We start from the raw sequence: 14,896 nt of genomic DNA, 5'->3' as shown, positions 1-14,896 counted from the left end.
GTGTAAGGGACAAGTTGGCCAAAAGCTATGGCTCTGTTGGAGCTGCTCCCAGTTTTAGTGGCGATGGTAAGTGAGAAACCCGAAGGAAACGGGTCATCGAGGCTGAGAGAAAAGAGCTAAGTCCAGTGCTTTTTTCCTTTAAAAAATGTTTAGAGGTATTCTCATTTTGACTCAAGAAAATCACAATTTTATAGTTCAAATCGGGGAAAATAAATAAATACAGCAAATGAACAAAAGTACAAAGATTCACAAAATGTTTAGGGGTGTGCGTACCCCTGCGTACACCCAGAAAAAAGCACTGGCTAAGTCAGTATTTTTTGTGCGAACAGAAAGGCTCTGTAAATGTTCGCCTTCTGGCTTGTGTGGTGGATTCCCGAAACTGAGCCATTCTTGATGAAAAGTAGTTTGCCTCTGTATGCTGGGTTTTGTTTTTTTCCCCTTTGCAGATCAACTTGAGCCTCATTCAGACAGACACAGGGGAACCCCTCATCCCTGGTGCTAAACCTATCCCTGCATCAGTTGTGGATAAGGATGCCCTCATCCACTCCAGTGGGATACAAAAGAGGGAGCTGGAATGCTCAGAAGGATACTATCGTCACCCGGACGAAACCCACTGCTGCCTTAAATGCCCCAGAGGTATGACAGAATGTAAAACAGAGTAATAACTGTTGGTTGTGATTTCCTGTTTCCGTGTACCCCCTGATTCTTAGAAACGTAAATAATCCAGTTTGGGGAAAACGTACTCCTCTGGAGTACAGTCGTACCTCGGAAGTCAAATGGAATCCGTTCCGGAAGTCCGTTTGAATTTCAAAATCTTCGGAAACCAAAGCGCGGCTTCCTGCAGCCAATCAGAAGCCGCGGAAGCGGCATCGGACGTTTGGCTTCCAAAAATAGTTTGCAAACCAGAACACTCACTGCGGTGTTCGAGAGCCAAAACCTTCAAGAACTAAGCTGTTTGAAAACCAAGGTACGACTGTATATGACAATATGGGATACACTTGTAATGAATGAGTTCTTGCAGCCGGTGGGATAGTCTTTTTTTTCTTGCAACATATGTGCCCTTTTATCCTATCTCAGCAGAAAAGTAAATAGATCTTACCTAAAGACTAGATAAATATAAAATTCCATATATAATTAGGCTTCGTCCATGCTTTCCCTTGGGTTGTTGAATGTTTTGGAAGTCGAACTGTCTTCCGGAACAGATTACAATCGACAACCGAGGTTTGACTGTACGGAAACTTTCATTCTATGCTCAGTCTTGCATTTATTGTCTTTTTCCTACTTCCTCTTGGATAATTCTTTTGCAGGAACGTACATTGCACAACACTGTTTAAACGCGGAGGAGACATCTAAGTGCTCAGTATGCCCTGAGGGTTCCTTCATGCCTGAAGATCATTTCTCTGAAAGGTGTCTCGGATGCCTTCAGTGCCGTCGAAGTAAGTCTTTTCTCTGTGTGTGTTCATGCCTGTGTTTTGGACAGGAGTAAGCAAAAAGGCCCCTGCATCTGGAATGTTGCATATGTGGATCGACTGTAGGTTACTTGTTTCTCGAGCATTAATGGCCCATATAGAATTAACCAACTCTTCCTCTCTTTCCTCTTAGCCTTTGGACAAATAGAAGTCTCCAAATGCACCAGTGAGAACGACACAGTTTGCGGTTGTGGCAGCGATCAATATCAAAGTAGCCGCAGTCTTGACTTTATGTGCAAGAGCTGCAGTGACTGTCCCGATGGAAGAATCCAGCAACCTTGTGAGTGCAATTAGGACAGAATCAATGAGTTTAAAATGTTACTATTGAAGCCTTATTTACCTAGGGATCCATCAGCCTCGCCATCCCCGGACCTTGGAGGGAACAAAAGTACCAGGAAAGCAAAATCTTCTTTGGAGAAAAAGAGTTTATTGAAATCTGTGCACAGAGATAATCTGTACACAGAGACAACCAGCAGGATAGCTCCTGTAAACTGGCTGTAAATACATGGCATTTGGCAGGCATTCTTATACTGTAGGTATACATTTCTCCACCAATCACCAATTGCCAACCTATAGGTACACCTTCCTTCCACCAATCACCAATTGCCAACCTATAGGTACACCTTCCTTCCACCAATCACCAATTGCCAACCTATAGATACACCTTCCTTAGGAGGATAATTACGTTAAGCAAGTTCCTCACCCATTTCCCTGTCTTTTGGGCCTACGTGGCTTCTCTTATTCTTTACTTGACCAGTGTCACAAGCCAAACCTGCTCAAGCAATCTTTATTGGAATCTAAAGCCAAAGCTGCTCAGGCAATCTATATTGCAATCTATATTGCGACAGAGCTAAACCGTCCCTTCCTTCATTCCCTCCTCTTCTTTTGGACAGCCTTCTGGCTCGTCCAAGGCAATAGGCTGGTATTCACGCCTCAAAGCTATCACTCGGGGACCCATCATGCGCGACATTGTTTTGTGCACCATATTTTGCAAGCATTGCACCAAGCAGGGAATACAGAAGCAGAAAAGCAAAAGGATTATAAGTGTACTGTCAATACCATAATATGCCTGATTCAACCACCATCGGGGAGCCAATAATATAACCAATTCCATGGATCATGGATCACCTTCTGTAATTTTTAGCGGGTTTTCAGCTATCATTGTTTCCATGTGGTCAATTGTGGCCGAAATGCTGATATTTTACTCAATAACCTAGTCTCCATCTGACCATGTTCACCAGGTGCAGCACCTTCCTTGTCTCCTGCAACTAGGAGAACGAGGAACACTAGGAGGATCATCAAGGGGATAGAAGGATCGGGCCGTCGTCTCCCGCAGAGCCTATGACGCTCATGCCAGCAGAAAAAGAGACACATCCATGTGGCAAGGGCAGTTGAAATAACTCCCATCCACCAACCCCAATCACTCCATGGTTCCTCCCAGCAATATTCAGGGGGTGTGCTCATTGTTGAAGAGCCCACTGATATTTGTGCCCGATTATCTGTTGAGCCTCAAGGATGAGAGCCCACCGGTGAGCTGATGCTCCCACTATGTGGGTCAACTTTTCTACTAACCCTGTTGGGTGGATTGAACTCTCGTGCTGCCTCCCTACTGACCAGGGCATATGGAGGCTGAAATCCTGGGGTGGCAATTCTTATTTTGGGAGGCTCGAGCCACCATGATTGTCAGAGGTGGTGCTGCAGAATTTACTGGCACTTGTTCAGCAATTTCAATGCACACCTGGTTAAGGCTCCCACTCCTGTAATACTTGCATTAAGATAGGTTCTGTCCCATCTATTGCCTGGATTAAGAGTAGGACCTGGTCTATCAAATGAGGTTGGTACAGTGCTCTACCCCCCGAATGACAGTTGGTTACTTCCCCCCAACAGCAAGAGCAGTCCAGAACTTGATAGAATTCGACCGTCTCTGCAACTTCCCGTAGGAGCACTACCCACGCGTGCTGGATAGTGGTGTGGAAGAGGAGCCACAACGGGGAAGCGGGATGTTTCAATATGGTAACCTCATCAAACCCCTGTTTCCAATAGCCAATGAGCACGCCATCTCTTACCACCGGCAAGACGAACCAGTCATAGCAGAGGTCAGCAGGCCAGTAAGGGCGGTATGGCTCGGTGGGGTCAGGGCTGTGGGACATAGAGCAAATCAATACAGAATATAACAGAAAAAAAAAGAAAAGAGAAAGTCCTTATGAAAGTAGAACCTGGTGGACTTCCTGGATTAGTCCCGGCACGGGTTTTCACGTAGGGGACGCTGCCCGCGGGCGCCCCTCCCATCCAATTCTTCAGCTGTGCGTTGAGATATCAGCTTCCGGTGTGATATCAGCAGAGCGGTCGTCTGCCAGGCATCTGGAGATAGTCAGCCGAAGGGAGTTCTCTGGATCTGGTGTAACTGTCCAGTCTGAAATGGCTTTCTTCACTGAGTATGGTGGACCCAAGGGGTAATGCCGGCAACTTTCACGGCCGTGGGTGTGGAGAGCAGGACGGTATAAGGTCCCTTCCAGCACGGTTGTAGCGGCGTCCGTGCCCAATCTTTTACCCACACTTCATCACCTGGCTCGAACTGATGCAGCCAACACACAGGGGTTGCGAGCCTGGGTCCACCTGTTGAGACAGAAAACTCGGAAGAATATCTGGACTTAATTATTCAATTGCATATCTTGGCTAGCATATGGAGTTAACATTCTAACATATGGGACTGGTCTCCCAAACACCTTAATGGGAGACTATGGACCCTGAGTAATGCCAGGGGTAACATTGTCACCCAATTAGACCCAGTTTCCTGTGTCAGCTTGGATGGCTGATTCTAGGGTCTGTATGCTGTATGCAACTTTCAGTTATAGTGCCTTAGCCAACTCCTGCAACACTGAGTGAACAAAGGCTGGTCCATTGTCAGCTTCTGCCCCTTTGCCAGGTTTAGGGCTCTGGTGAGCGCTGTTATTTCTGCCAATTGTGCTGATGTTCCAGGTGGGAGTGGCTTTGCCTCGATCACCTGGTCTTCCAGGGCTACCACTGCGTAACCTGCCTTCCGGTGTCCAGCCTCAACAAAGCTGCTTCCATCCACAAACCGTGACGGCCACTGGGGGTCTGCTTCATCTTTAAGGTCAGGTCTGCTAGAGTACACCTCATCCATTACTTCAATGCAGTCATGCGTGGGCTCCTCACCTTCTCCTACCGGTAATAGGGCAGCTGGGTTGAGGGCTGTGGTGACTTGGAATTTCTAACGCGGATGTAGTAGTAGCATCTGACATTTCCTCATTTTAGCCTAGGAGAGGAAATACGTGCCGTTCGGCAGATGGCACGCTGACTCTTTCCTAAGCGGCCTCGCCCTCCTCCCCGGGCGGTTTCTCCCAACGGTGGACCTCCCGTCTTCAGGGCCATCAACTTCTCTGCCTGGTACTTCTCCTTTTTTTTTTTTCTGGGCCTCTTCCTCCCTCTGATTATAAGTGGTCTGGGCTAGTTCCAGCATCCATTCAAGGGTGTGGCCCATAAAAACCTTCAAAATTTTTTTTAAAATTTTATCGGGCGCTGCCTGGGCTACAAAGGCCACTTTGAGAATTGGGGTGTTGGCAGCCTCATCTGGGTCCACAGGGGTATACTGGCGGTAGGCTTCCTTCAGCCTCTTTAAGTAGGCTCCAGGGGCCTCCTCTGTCCCTTGCACTCTCATGTGTGCTCGGGCTTCAGCATGAATTCGCCTATCCTCCTCTGTAGCTAGCAGGGCATCCATCAAATATTGCACATCATAAAAAGTGGGGTTGTATGTTTAAAAAAATTCCCTCAAACAGCTTAATGATTTTGGCAGGGTTTTCTTCAAATGAAGGGTTTTGGTTCTTCCAATTACAAACATCTGCACTAGAGAAGGGGACATGTTGAACTGTATAAGTTCTATTGGGCACCACCCCATCAGGTCCCGCGGGGGCCGGAGGGTCATATACTCTATGGAGAGGCATCACTCTGGCCGCGCCCTTTTCCTGTGCTTCATGTGCCCTATGGAGGGTCACTCTTTTCACTGCCTTCCCCACTCTTTCTGCCACATTCTTCTCTGTTCCCCTATGCATCCTGCTGCTTTTAACAAATGGGGACTGACGTCCACTTCTTCTGCATAAGGTTCCACATACTTTCTCAAACGTTCTGCCTGTTCCTCTGTTCATATCTTTCCATCACTTGTCAACTTAATCAATCTTCCTACAAATGCCTCATCCTCATCATCCTCTTCTCTTTCCTCCCTTTCTCCATCTTCGCCCAGGTTTAACAATGCATTGTCCACAGGATTGGGGCTGGGCCATCTGCTCCCTGTGGCGGGGGTGGTGCCAGGGCTGTTGCCGGGGCATAAGGCAGTGGGGGCATTAAAACTTTATCTTCTTCCCTCTCTAAATCCTGGAGGACTGGGGGGTTGTCCTCCTGTCTTCCTGACTGAGCAGATACGGCTGCCTGAGACTTTTTGGCAGCATGACTTCAGCCAGGGGGGGGGGTTCTGTTCCACATTGGTCTTCCATGTGGAAATGTAGGGGATTTGATCAGAATGGACATTCAAAATGTTCTGATCTAATAGATTAATGAGTTGCAAATCAAGGGTCCTGGTGGACGGCCAATTTATTCTTTTGGGTGGGCCAATCTAATTCACACAATGTCCTCATCCTCCCCTCATCAGCTTGAATCCCCAAAAGCCTTCCAAAGGGGTGCTTTTACTTTGGCCAGAACCCATTTCTTCCAGATACCCCGCTCCTATTCACAGTAAAAATTCTCTCACACTTCACACACAACAGACCTGCCAGAAAATGCACAACCCTGCAATCGCCCAAGGGGAACGCTAAGCCCCGACCTTCACACATCAAGACAAACACTGGAGTATCCGGTACACACACCACACAGAATACACCAAAAATCACAATATATATATATCCCTCCCTCTTCTGTTCCAAACTTTTGCTGGTGGCACTCTAATGCACAACCCTGCAATCGCCCAGCCAAGGGGCACTAATACCCCGGCCCACACTTGACAATTCAATCACCGGAGTATCTGACATGCAACATACAACATACAAATCACAGCAATATAATTTCTCCTCTGTTTCCCTTTTATTTAACCTTACTGGCACACTTCTACCACGGCCAGTTCCCTTTTCCTGGCGGCACCTTTATTGCCACGGCCAGGTGAGGCTGATCAGGCCTCGCCCTTTCCCTTGGGCTTACCTTGCTTCCGCTGCGGACCTGTCCCCTCGGCGCCATCCTCTTGTTCTCCCTCAACTAGATGTCTCCACTCCAGAACAGTGTGGCTGGCTCCCCCCCACGAAACAGGTGGGGTGCGCACGGGAGCCTGCAAAACGCTGCTGAGCTGTTCACCTTGGTTGAGCCTGGCCCTCCGGTCCGTATTTGGGGGGGAGGCTTATCCCGGACGAGCCCCCAAAGAAATGAAGCCTTATTTACCTAGGGATCCATCAGCCTCGCCATCCCCGGACCTTGGAGGGAACAAAAGTACCAGGAAAGCAAAATCTTCTTTGGAGAAAAAGAGTTTATTGAAATCTGTGCACAGAGATAATCTGTACACAGAGACAACCAGCAGGATAGCTCCTGTAAACTGGCTGTAAATACATGGCATTTGGCAGGCATTCTTATACTGTAGGTATACATTTCTCCACCAATCACCAATTGCCAACCTATAGGTACACCTTCCTTCCACCAATCACCAATTGCCAACCTATAGGTACACCTTCCTTCCACCAATCACCAATTGCCAACCTATAGATACACCTTCCTTAGGAGGATAATTACGTTAAGCAAGTTCCTCACCCATTTCCCTGTCTTTTGGGCCTACGTGGCTTCTCTTATTCTTTACTTGACCAGTGTCACAAGCCAAACCTGCTCAAGCAATCTTTATTGGAATCTAAAGCCAAAGCTGCTCAGGCAATCTATATTGCAATCTATATTGTGACAGAGCTAAACCGTCCCTTCCTTCACTATCTCCCACAAATTAATTCATTCATACTAGCAAATGCAAAGCATTTTTCTTTGTTGCAAACTGTGTGTGCTGGCAAAATTGAATTCCTTCAACTCTCCTTGTTCTATGATAGTGATTCTCCTTATTTTTAACCCTTCCTCTCCTCTCCAGCTTTATGTTTTTCTTTTAACGTGATATGTCCTTAAGCCCAGCACCCCTAAGGCAGTATTAAATTTGAATGCTGGTGATGGGGATGCATTTATATAGTGCCCAAACTTCTCAGAGTACAAACAAAAAGACAGTGGTGGTGGGTGATATTTTGAGGTGGTAGGGCTGCAGTTTTTAACCTCACCAGGAAAGTGTGCTATTGCAGAGTACCGTTGCCTCCTTATATAATGCCATCCATTATTTTCTGTACATCTGTGGAGAGGGGAAGTGCTAGGGATGAAAATTAAAGTTGCTACCAACTCTGGGCCTAAGGGGGAACCGTCGCTGAGTTCCCAGCAATCCTTCCCCATACATTGAGGCTTCAGCAGACGTCTGTTTTAGTTGGAACACCACTGATAACCCACACAGAGAGAGACAGATATCCAATATGGGTTTTCATTTTGCTTAGCAGAAAACAAACAAGTACTGTAATCATTCACACCCTTTGACAGCAAAAGCTCATGGACTTAACAAACTCGGAAGCAAAGTAAGGGAGTCTCCACTGGTGAAGGAGCAGATTCAAGGAATGGTGCTGAACTCCACTTGTATGCCTTCTTAAAGGTAAAGGGACCCCTGACCATTAGGTCCAGTCGTGACCAACTCTGGGGTTGTGGCGCTCATCTCGCTTTATTGGCTGAGGGAGCCGGCGTCCAGCTTCCGGGTCATGTGGCCAGCATGACTAAGCCACTTCTGGCGAACCAGAGCAGCGCACAGAAATGCCGTTTACCTTCCCGCCGGAGTGGTACCTATTTATCTACTTGCACTTTGACGTGCTTTCGAACTGCTAGGTGGGCAGGAGCAGGGACTGAGCAACGGGAGCTCACCCCATCGCGGGGATTCGAACCGCCAACCTTCTGATCGGCAAGTCCTAGGCTCTGTGGTTTAACCCACAGCGCCACCCGTGTCCCGTATGCCTTCTTACCTCATTTCTAATGACTATTAATCTCTCTTATTATAACTACTAACTAAATGGGTTACTCTTTAAAAGGCAAAAACACCCTGAAGACATTAAAATAACCTCTATACCTTAAAATCTAACCTATTAACTCTCTTAAGAGTCTTCTGAAGCAGAGAATGTTCTCTCAAACCTGCTATGTCCTTGTTCTGAACCCACACCAAAGATTCCTCCTGCACTTATTCTGACTACAGGATGTACTCTTAGCTTGGTACAGAAAACTGACACCTAGAAACTTACACAATGCCCCCTTAATGCCACATATGGAGAGGAGCACATTGTCTACCCCTGGCCTAGGATTCTGAGTTCCCCTGCTGGCATTTAATTCAAGCTTCTCAAACCATATATATGAACGATGCAGACGCTAACAAATAAGTGAAACATCCCGAACCAGAGTATATAAAATGTAGGTTTAATCAACATAAACATTCCTTTATTCCTACACAATCCTAGTGCTAATCTACCACTAGCGCTTATGTTGAATTTTTAAATGAAATTTAAAGTTCCAACTTCCATGTAAGATATTCCAAGTATGGCTTTCAGACAAGACTGACTCCATATCTCTCACTTAGAACCCTGCCACATGACATACACTTTTGAACTCAATAACACCTGCTCATCCAATGCCAAAGAAACTAAACCAACACACAGAAACTTCTAAAATGTGATGAACTTGAGCTTCTAAATGCATGCGCTTTTCTTCCCCAAACAAATCAATGTTCATTATCTGAAACACTTCTTCTCTCAACTGAAAGAACAAAATATTTCAGCCAATAAGGCAAGAGTAATTGTTTCATTTGAGCCATGGCACATGAGAGCATAGCAGAAAAACATATTTGCAATTCAAGGTTTTCCCACTGGTTTTCGGGAGTTGGGTAGCTGCTCTTTAGCGCTGAGTGAGCAATTTCCGATTGACTTCTCCAAGATCCGGGACAAAGCGGAGTTAAAAAAAACAAACACCTGGAGAGCACCACATTTTGTTCCCCTGGGCTAGAATTTTGAGCTCCCTGCTGCATTTCATTGTGGTTTTTTGGGGGTGGTTTCTTTTAAGGGACACAATACCTTTATTTTTTCCAAGCAAGCTCCAGAATATTTAGTTGTGGTATATATATATAATTTTATCTGGGGAGTTTTAAGGAGGACTTAACAGTAATCAAAATTAGCTATTTTGTCTACAACGTTTCGATTTAGAAAGCCTAATAAATTGAAGCAAAAATGATATCAGGATCTAGTAATTATTCTGCAGTTCCATAATCTTACTTTAATATTAGGAATGCAATAAATTGTCTATTATAAAAATATGAGCAAACAGATGAGCCAAAACATAACATGAGGCATTTTTAACAAATTTCAAAATCCAAAGTTAAAATAAGCTAAAATCTTCATTCAGCTGTAATTTTTTTAAAAACTTTCAGTATAGAATGAACATTAGAAAATATTAATTTTCAATTATATGCAACCATAAGTCTATGCATGTTTACTCAGAGGTAACCCCTACTTTATGGAGTTCACTTTCAAGTAAACATGCATAGAATTGCAGTCTTAATTTATCTTGCTTTTTAAATGCAAAATGACTCATCTTTCCCCTTTGATATGTAACTATTTGGTGCTTGTTTTCAATGATTGAAATGGTTGAACAGTTCCCTCCTGTGTCAATGTTTGGAACAGATTCCTTTTCTTTTAACCATGCTGTTAATTCCCCCATTCTCTTTTCGCCCTGCAGAGGGCACAGTTAAATGTGTTGACACAGGAGATCTGTGATCAGGACCTCCTGCAATTTGTTCCTAATGTAACAACAACACTGGCCCTGATTCAGATCAGGAGCATAGTGCTGGGAAAAGATGCTGGCTCCTTCTCATGCCCTCTGATTCTTCTTCTTCAGAGCTGTTTTCTTGATTAAAGTCCCATCTCTGAAGCTATTGTTTTCCCCAAGAGGAAAAAATATGCAGGTATTGTCTGAGAACCTGTTATGTCTCCACCTGTAAATTGGCCCCCCAGTTATTAATGGGAAAACCACTGCATAGGGGAAATGTTGATCAGATTTTGGCACCCTACTGCTGTTGTTGAATTGCCTTTAAAGCCACTAGTGATCCTGAATGTGGAACTTCTGCATCACATCTAGTTTGTTCCCAGATAATAAACACCACTTAGGTGCTAGTATGTTTGAGTGAGATCCAAATCATTGAAATAAAATATCTCCTTCTCTCACTTATCTTTTCTTTCTAGGTACCAAATTCAGTGACACAGTATGTGAGAGTGCCTCCATGGATTTTTTCTCCCAAAAACAAATGCTAGCCATGCAGCAGGTGAGGGGAAACCTTGTTATCTGTCTTACCTGCATAAAAGGTGGGAGTACATCTTTGTAGAAAAACAGCATCCTAAGGGTTTAGCCCAGGAGTCAGCAAACGTTTTCAGCAGGGGGCCGGTCCACTGCCCCTCAGACCTTGTGGGGGGCCGGACTATATATTTTTTTGGGGGGGGGGGAATGAACCAATTCCTGTGCCCCACAAATAACCCAGAGATGCATTTTAAATAAAAGGGCACATTCTACTCATGTAAAAACACGCTGATTCCCGGACTGTCTACGGGCTGGATTTAGAAGGCGATTGGGCCGGATCCAGACCCCAGGCCTTAGTTTGCCTACCCATGGTTTAGCCCTTACCAGTGGCGTAGCGTGGGGGGTGCAGGGGGGGCCGGCCGCACCGGGCGCAACATCTGGGGGTTAGGGTTAGGGGGCGCAAATCCACGGGTTAGGGGGCGCAAATTACTTGCCTTGCCCCGGGTGCTGACAACCCACGCTACGCCACTGGCCCTTACTAAGAGTTTATCCACACTTCCTCTTGTCCTGCTGCCCCCCCCCAAACTGTTTTTAGCACTCAGTTGAACAAATATTTACTCCCTTTGGGGGGGGGGAAGGCAGGTATAAACAAAATAAAACAATATGAATAATACTTCAGATGATGATAGGATTCTCAATGTCACGTTCATAAAGCAATAGTATTCAACCAGGCATACTTCTGGCTGGCACTTGGACAGCTTTTGAGAGCCTTTGCAGGGGAGAATCGCCCAGCAGTTGCAAAAGCTTCAACATCTTTTCCTCCTGCCTGCCAATCTTCCATGCTAGGTAAAAGGAGCAAATATAGAAGCCAAATTAGGTAGTTTTACCCAAGGCAGAACTTTGTTAAACCAACCAAAATATCACAAAACAGTATGCAAGATCCTGACTTCCCCAAAAGACTCCTTTCTCTGAGTAGAGATTCAAGGGGGCGATGAAATAGGAGGAACTGTAAAGGAGCTATAAAGCAGTATTTATTTCCTGTGCAACTATGGCCTACTTTTTCCTGTTTCAGTTGCAGTCAGCCAGATTGCCAGACAGACAGCGACATCGGGCTCAGAAACGAAAATTCTTCAAGTGAGTTCTGGAATAATAGGGTGGGGAACCTCAGGCGTGGGGGGTACAGACCTCCAGGTCTCTCTTATTAGCCCTTGACCTGCTTCTCTCATGTCCAGAGCAGGAGGAGATGATTGCGGGGGTAAAGCCCAGAATATCATTACATTTTCTTTTTAGTGGAAAGTGGAGAATCAGTAGCCAAAAGGAAAATTCCCCATCGCAGGAACTGGTTTACTGGCCAGTGTTATTCACCATTAATTATTTTTGAATGTTTCCCCACAGATTCCCTTATCGGCCTCTTAGTAAATAGGAACTGAGGAAAGGCTGTATACCTGGAGCTATGGATCTCTGCAACGGAGAAGAGTTTTTGCCCCATTTCTGGCATCGCTGGAACCAGCTGTAAAACATTTCATTTTAAAAATATAAATATTTAAAATAAAACATTTCACCTTCTGCCCTCCTGTCGAATTTCTGTTGTTTTCTCCCTGATCTAGCTTTGGCCACTGTACAACCAGATTCCTTGATGGGAGAGTACTAGCAGCAAGCTGCTCCCTGCTTTATCCATTCTTACTTCACTGTTTTCTGGAATAAAGTAAAAACAGGGTTGCTGCCATGGGCGTAGCCAGGATTTTTGTTAGGGGAGGCAAGACATTGTTGGGGGGGGGAGGACTTTTGGGGGGGCAGAACTGACGTGATTGGTCAGTTGGTTGAGTATTTCTATTGTTTTACTTGATATGGTAGGGGGGACAGCTGCTCTCCTTGGCTATGTGTGGTGTAGTGGTTAAGAGCGGTAGACTCGTAATCTGGGGAACCGGGTTCGCGTCTCCGCTCCTCCACATGCAGCTGCTGGGTGACCTTGGGCCAGTCACACTTCTCTGAAGTCTCCCAGCCCCACTCACCCCACAGAGGGTTTGTTGTGGGGGAGGAAGGGAAAGGAGAATGTTAGCCGCCAAACTACTCCTCCTCCTCCTCTTCTTCTTCTTCTTCTTCTTCTTCTTCTTCTTCTTCTTCTTCTTCTTCTTCTTCTTCTTCTATGCCCATGGTTGCTGCAGGAGCGGCCTGGGTCAGCAATGGCAGAAACGCAGAACTACAAAGACCCACACAGGCGTACCTGAGAAATACAGCCCACATGGTGCTGCAGGATAGCAGGATCTGGAACAGAAACAAAGAACTTCCCAGTGCTCTCAAGAGGTTTCTTGGTGCTGGTGAGCAGCACAGGTGATCAAACAAACTCAAGTCATGCAAAAACAATAGCAGCAGAGATACAACCATTTTTTGTTACAGTACTCACCAGCAGGGAGTACTGATGTATATGGTAAAGAGGATGTGGGTGGTGCTGTGGTCTAAATCACTGAGCCTCTTGGGCTTGCCGATCAGAAGGTCGGCGGTTCGAATCCCTGCAACAGAGTGAGCTCCCGTTGCTCTGTCCCAGCTCCTGCCAACGTAGAAGTTTGAAATCACACCAGTGCAAGTAGATAAATAGGTACCGCTCCAGCGGGAAGGTAAACGGCGTTTCCATGCGCTCTGGATTTCGTCCCGTTGTCCCGTTGTGTCAGAAGCAGTTTAGTCATGCTGGCCACATGACCCAGAAAACTCTGTGAACAAGCACTGTCTCCCTCGGCCAGTAAAGCGAGATGACCGCCACAACCCCAGAGTCGCCTTTGACTGGACTTAACCGTCCAGGGGTCCTTTTACCTTTTATACTGGTGCATACAGTATGGAGGTCAAGGAGGATTAACAGGGATGCATCTCCCCTATCTCTCCTGACAGAGGTCATCATATAAGGTGACCAGGGCAATTTTTGTGTCCAAGCCTGGATGATTTGACCAGGACAAGGGAGTGACGTCAATATCCCCCAACTTTAAGATCACCCTCTTCCCGGTCCGGTTGAAAATACAAGCTTCAGAATGCAGTCTGTAATGTGTGTTGGGCTGATGGCGTGTGGGGTCAGCCCCATGGCAGACATGAAGTCCTGAGCCACCTCAGCATGGATATTGAAGCCCACCCAGAACCAGCAGCCTGAGAGTCCTCAAGCCTGCCCATGAGACCAGCTCAGGTAGAGTGACTGCTGGGCAAGGAGGCAGGTGGTAAACCAGCAGAATCCCTAATATTTACTCAACACCAGGCACAAACACTGTAGATCTCCATTCAGCTGGTCAGAAAATCTGGAGTAAGAAAGAAAATCTCTAGACTATAACAACGCGCCCCCCCCCCGAAGTCTGTCCTGATTCTTTGTCGAATACACAGGTGGGCACAACTGGGTGAGATAAGCTTCTCTCTGTTCACCCACCCAGGTCTCTGTGATACAGATCAGATTGGCCTTCACATAAATAATAGCAATGTCTTAAGAGTTATTTGGGTAGCGGGTGGCGCTGTGGGTTAAACCACAGAGCCTAGGACTTGCCGATCAGAAGGTCAGCAGTTCGAATCCCCGCGACGGGGTGAGCTCCCATTGCTCGGTCCCTGCTCCTGCCAACCTAGCAGTTTGAAAGCACATCAAAGAGCAAGTAGATAAATAGGTACCGCTCCGGCAGGAAGGGAAACGGTGTTTCCGTGCGCTGCTCTGGTTCGCCAGAAGCGGCTTAGTCATGCTGGCCACATAAAGTGAGATGAGCACCGCAACCCCAGAGTCGGCCACGACTGGACCTAACGGTCAGGGGTCCCTTTACCTTTACCTAAGAGTTATTTGGGGCATGAAAAATAGCTTGTGTGTTCAGAATATAGAACCATTGCAATGCTGCAGGGAGCATCATTTGGCTTTAAATGCAAGTCCTTAATAGGTGGTTTTATATCTGAAAAAATAATTAAGTTCTCTGTTTATTACTAGTTTCTTAGCTCAAATGCAAGAATCTTACAAGGCTCCATGCCGTGAACTGTCGGATGGCTTGGAAAAGGGAGCCGATACCCTACCAGATAGGAATGGC

The 14,896-nt window shown here is 46.2% G+C and overlaps 1 protein-coding gene and 1 long non-coding RNA gene across 4 annotated transcripts; one reads left to right on the top strand and one right to left on the bottom strand.

Annotated features, from left to right (window-relative positions):
- Positions 1-12,425, top strand: LOC114588143 (tumor necrosis factor receptor superfamily member 1A-like). Of its 2 annotated transcripts, none has more exons than XM_077921267.1 (6): positions 1-636; positions 1,308-1,436; positions 1,603-1,749; positions 10,808-10,887; positions 11,938-11,993; positions 12,255-12,425. In XM_077921267.1, the coding sequence occupies exons 2-6, from the start codon at positions 1,382-1,384 to the stop codon at positions 12,280-12,282; spliced, it is 366 nt and encodes a 121-aa protein (XP_077777393.1). In that variant the 5' UTR covers positions 1-636; positions 1,308-1,381; the 3' UTR covers positions 12,283-12,425. The 2 variants fall into 2 exon arrangements, with proteins under 2 accessions (XP_077777393.1, XP_077777391.1); XM_077921265.1 differs by having other exon boundaries at positions 11,932-11,993.
- On the bottom strand, positions 1,875-7,439 carry LOC144325964 (uncharacterized). Of its 2 annotated transcripts, none has more exons than XR_013391135.1 (2): positions 6,675-7,439; positions 1,875-4,652 (listed from the first exon to the last, which is right to left on the bottom strand). It is a non-coding gene; the product is annotated as an uncharacterized LOC144325964 (long non-coding RNA). The 2 variants fall into 2 exon arrangements; XR_013391136.1 differs by having other exon boundaries at positions 1,875-4,085.
- Positions 12,426-14,896: the final 2,471 nt, after the last annotated feature.

Source organism: Podarcis muralis, chromosome 17, assembly GCF_964188315.1.
Source record: "Podarcis muralis chromosome 17, rPodMur119.hap1.1, whole genome shotgun sequence".
In the NCBI taxonomy this organism is placed as follows: Eukaryota; Metazoa; Chordata; class Lepidosauria; order Squamata; family Lacertidae; genus Podarcis; species Podarcis muralis.
The sequence above is the reverse complement of the archived record's forward strand: the minus strand, read 5'-3'. Positions and strand labels throughout refer to the sequence as shown.

Bases quoted from the DNA above. Each gene is read 5' to 3' on its own strand.
- LOC114588143 (XM_077921265.1), top strand. From the start codon at position 1,382: ATGCCTGAAGATCATTTCTCTGAAAGGTGTCTCGGATGCCTTCAGTGC. The intron at 1,437-1,602 runs GTAAGTCTTTTC...CTTTCCTCTTAG, and splicing joins ATGCCTTCAGTGCCGTCGAA to CCTTTGGACAAATAGAAGTC. The intron at 1,750-10,807 runs GTGAGTGCAATT...TTTTCTTTCTAG, and splicing joins TGGAAGAATCCAGCAACCTT to GTACCAAATTCAGTGACACA.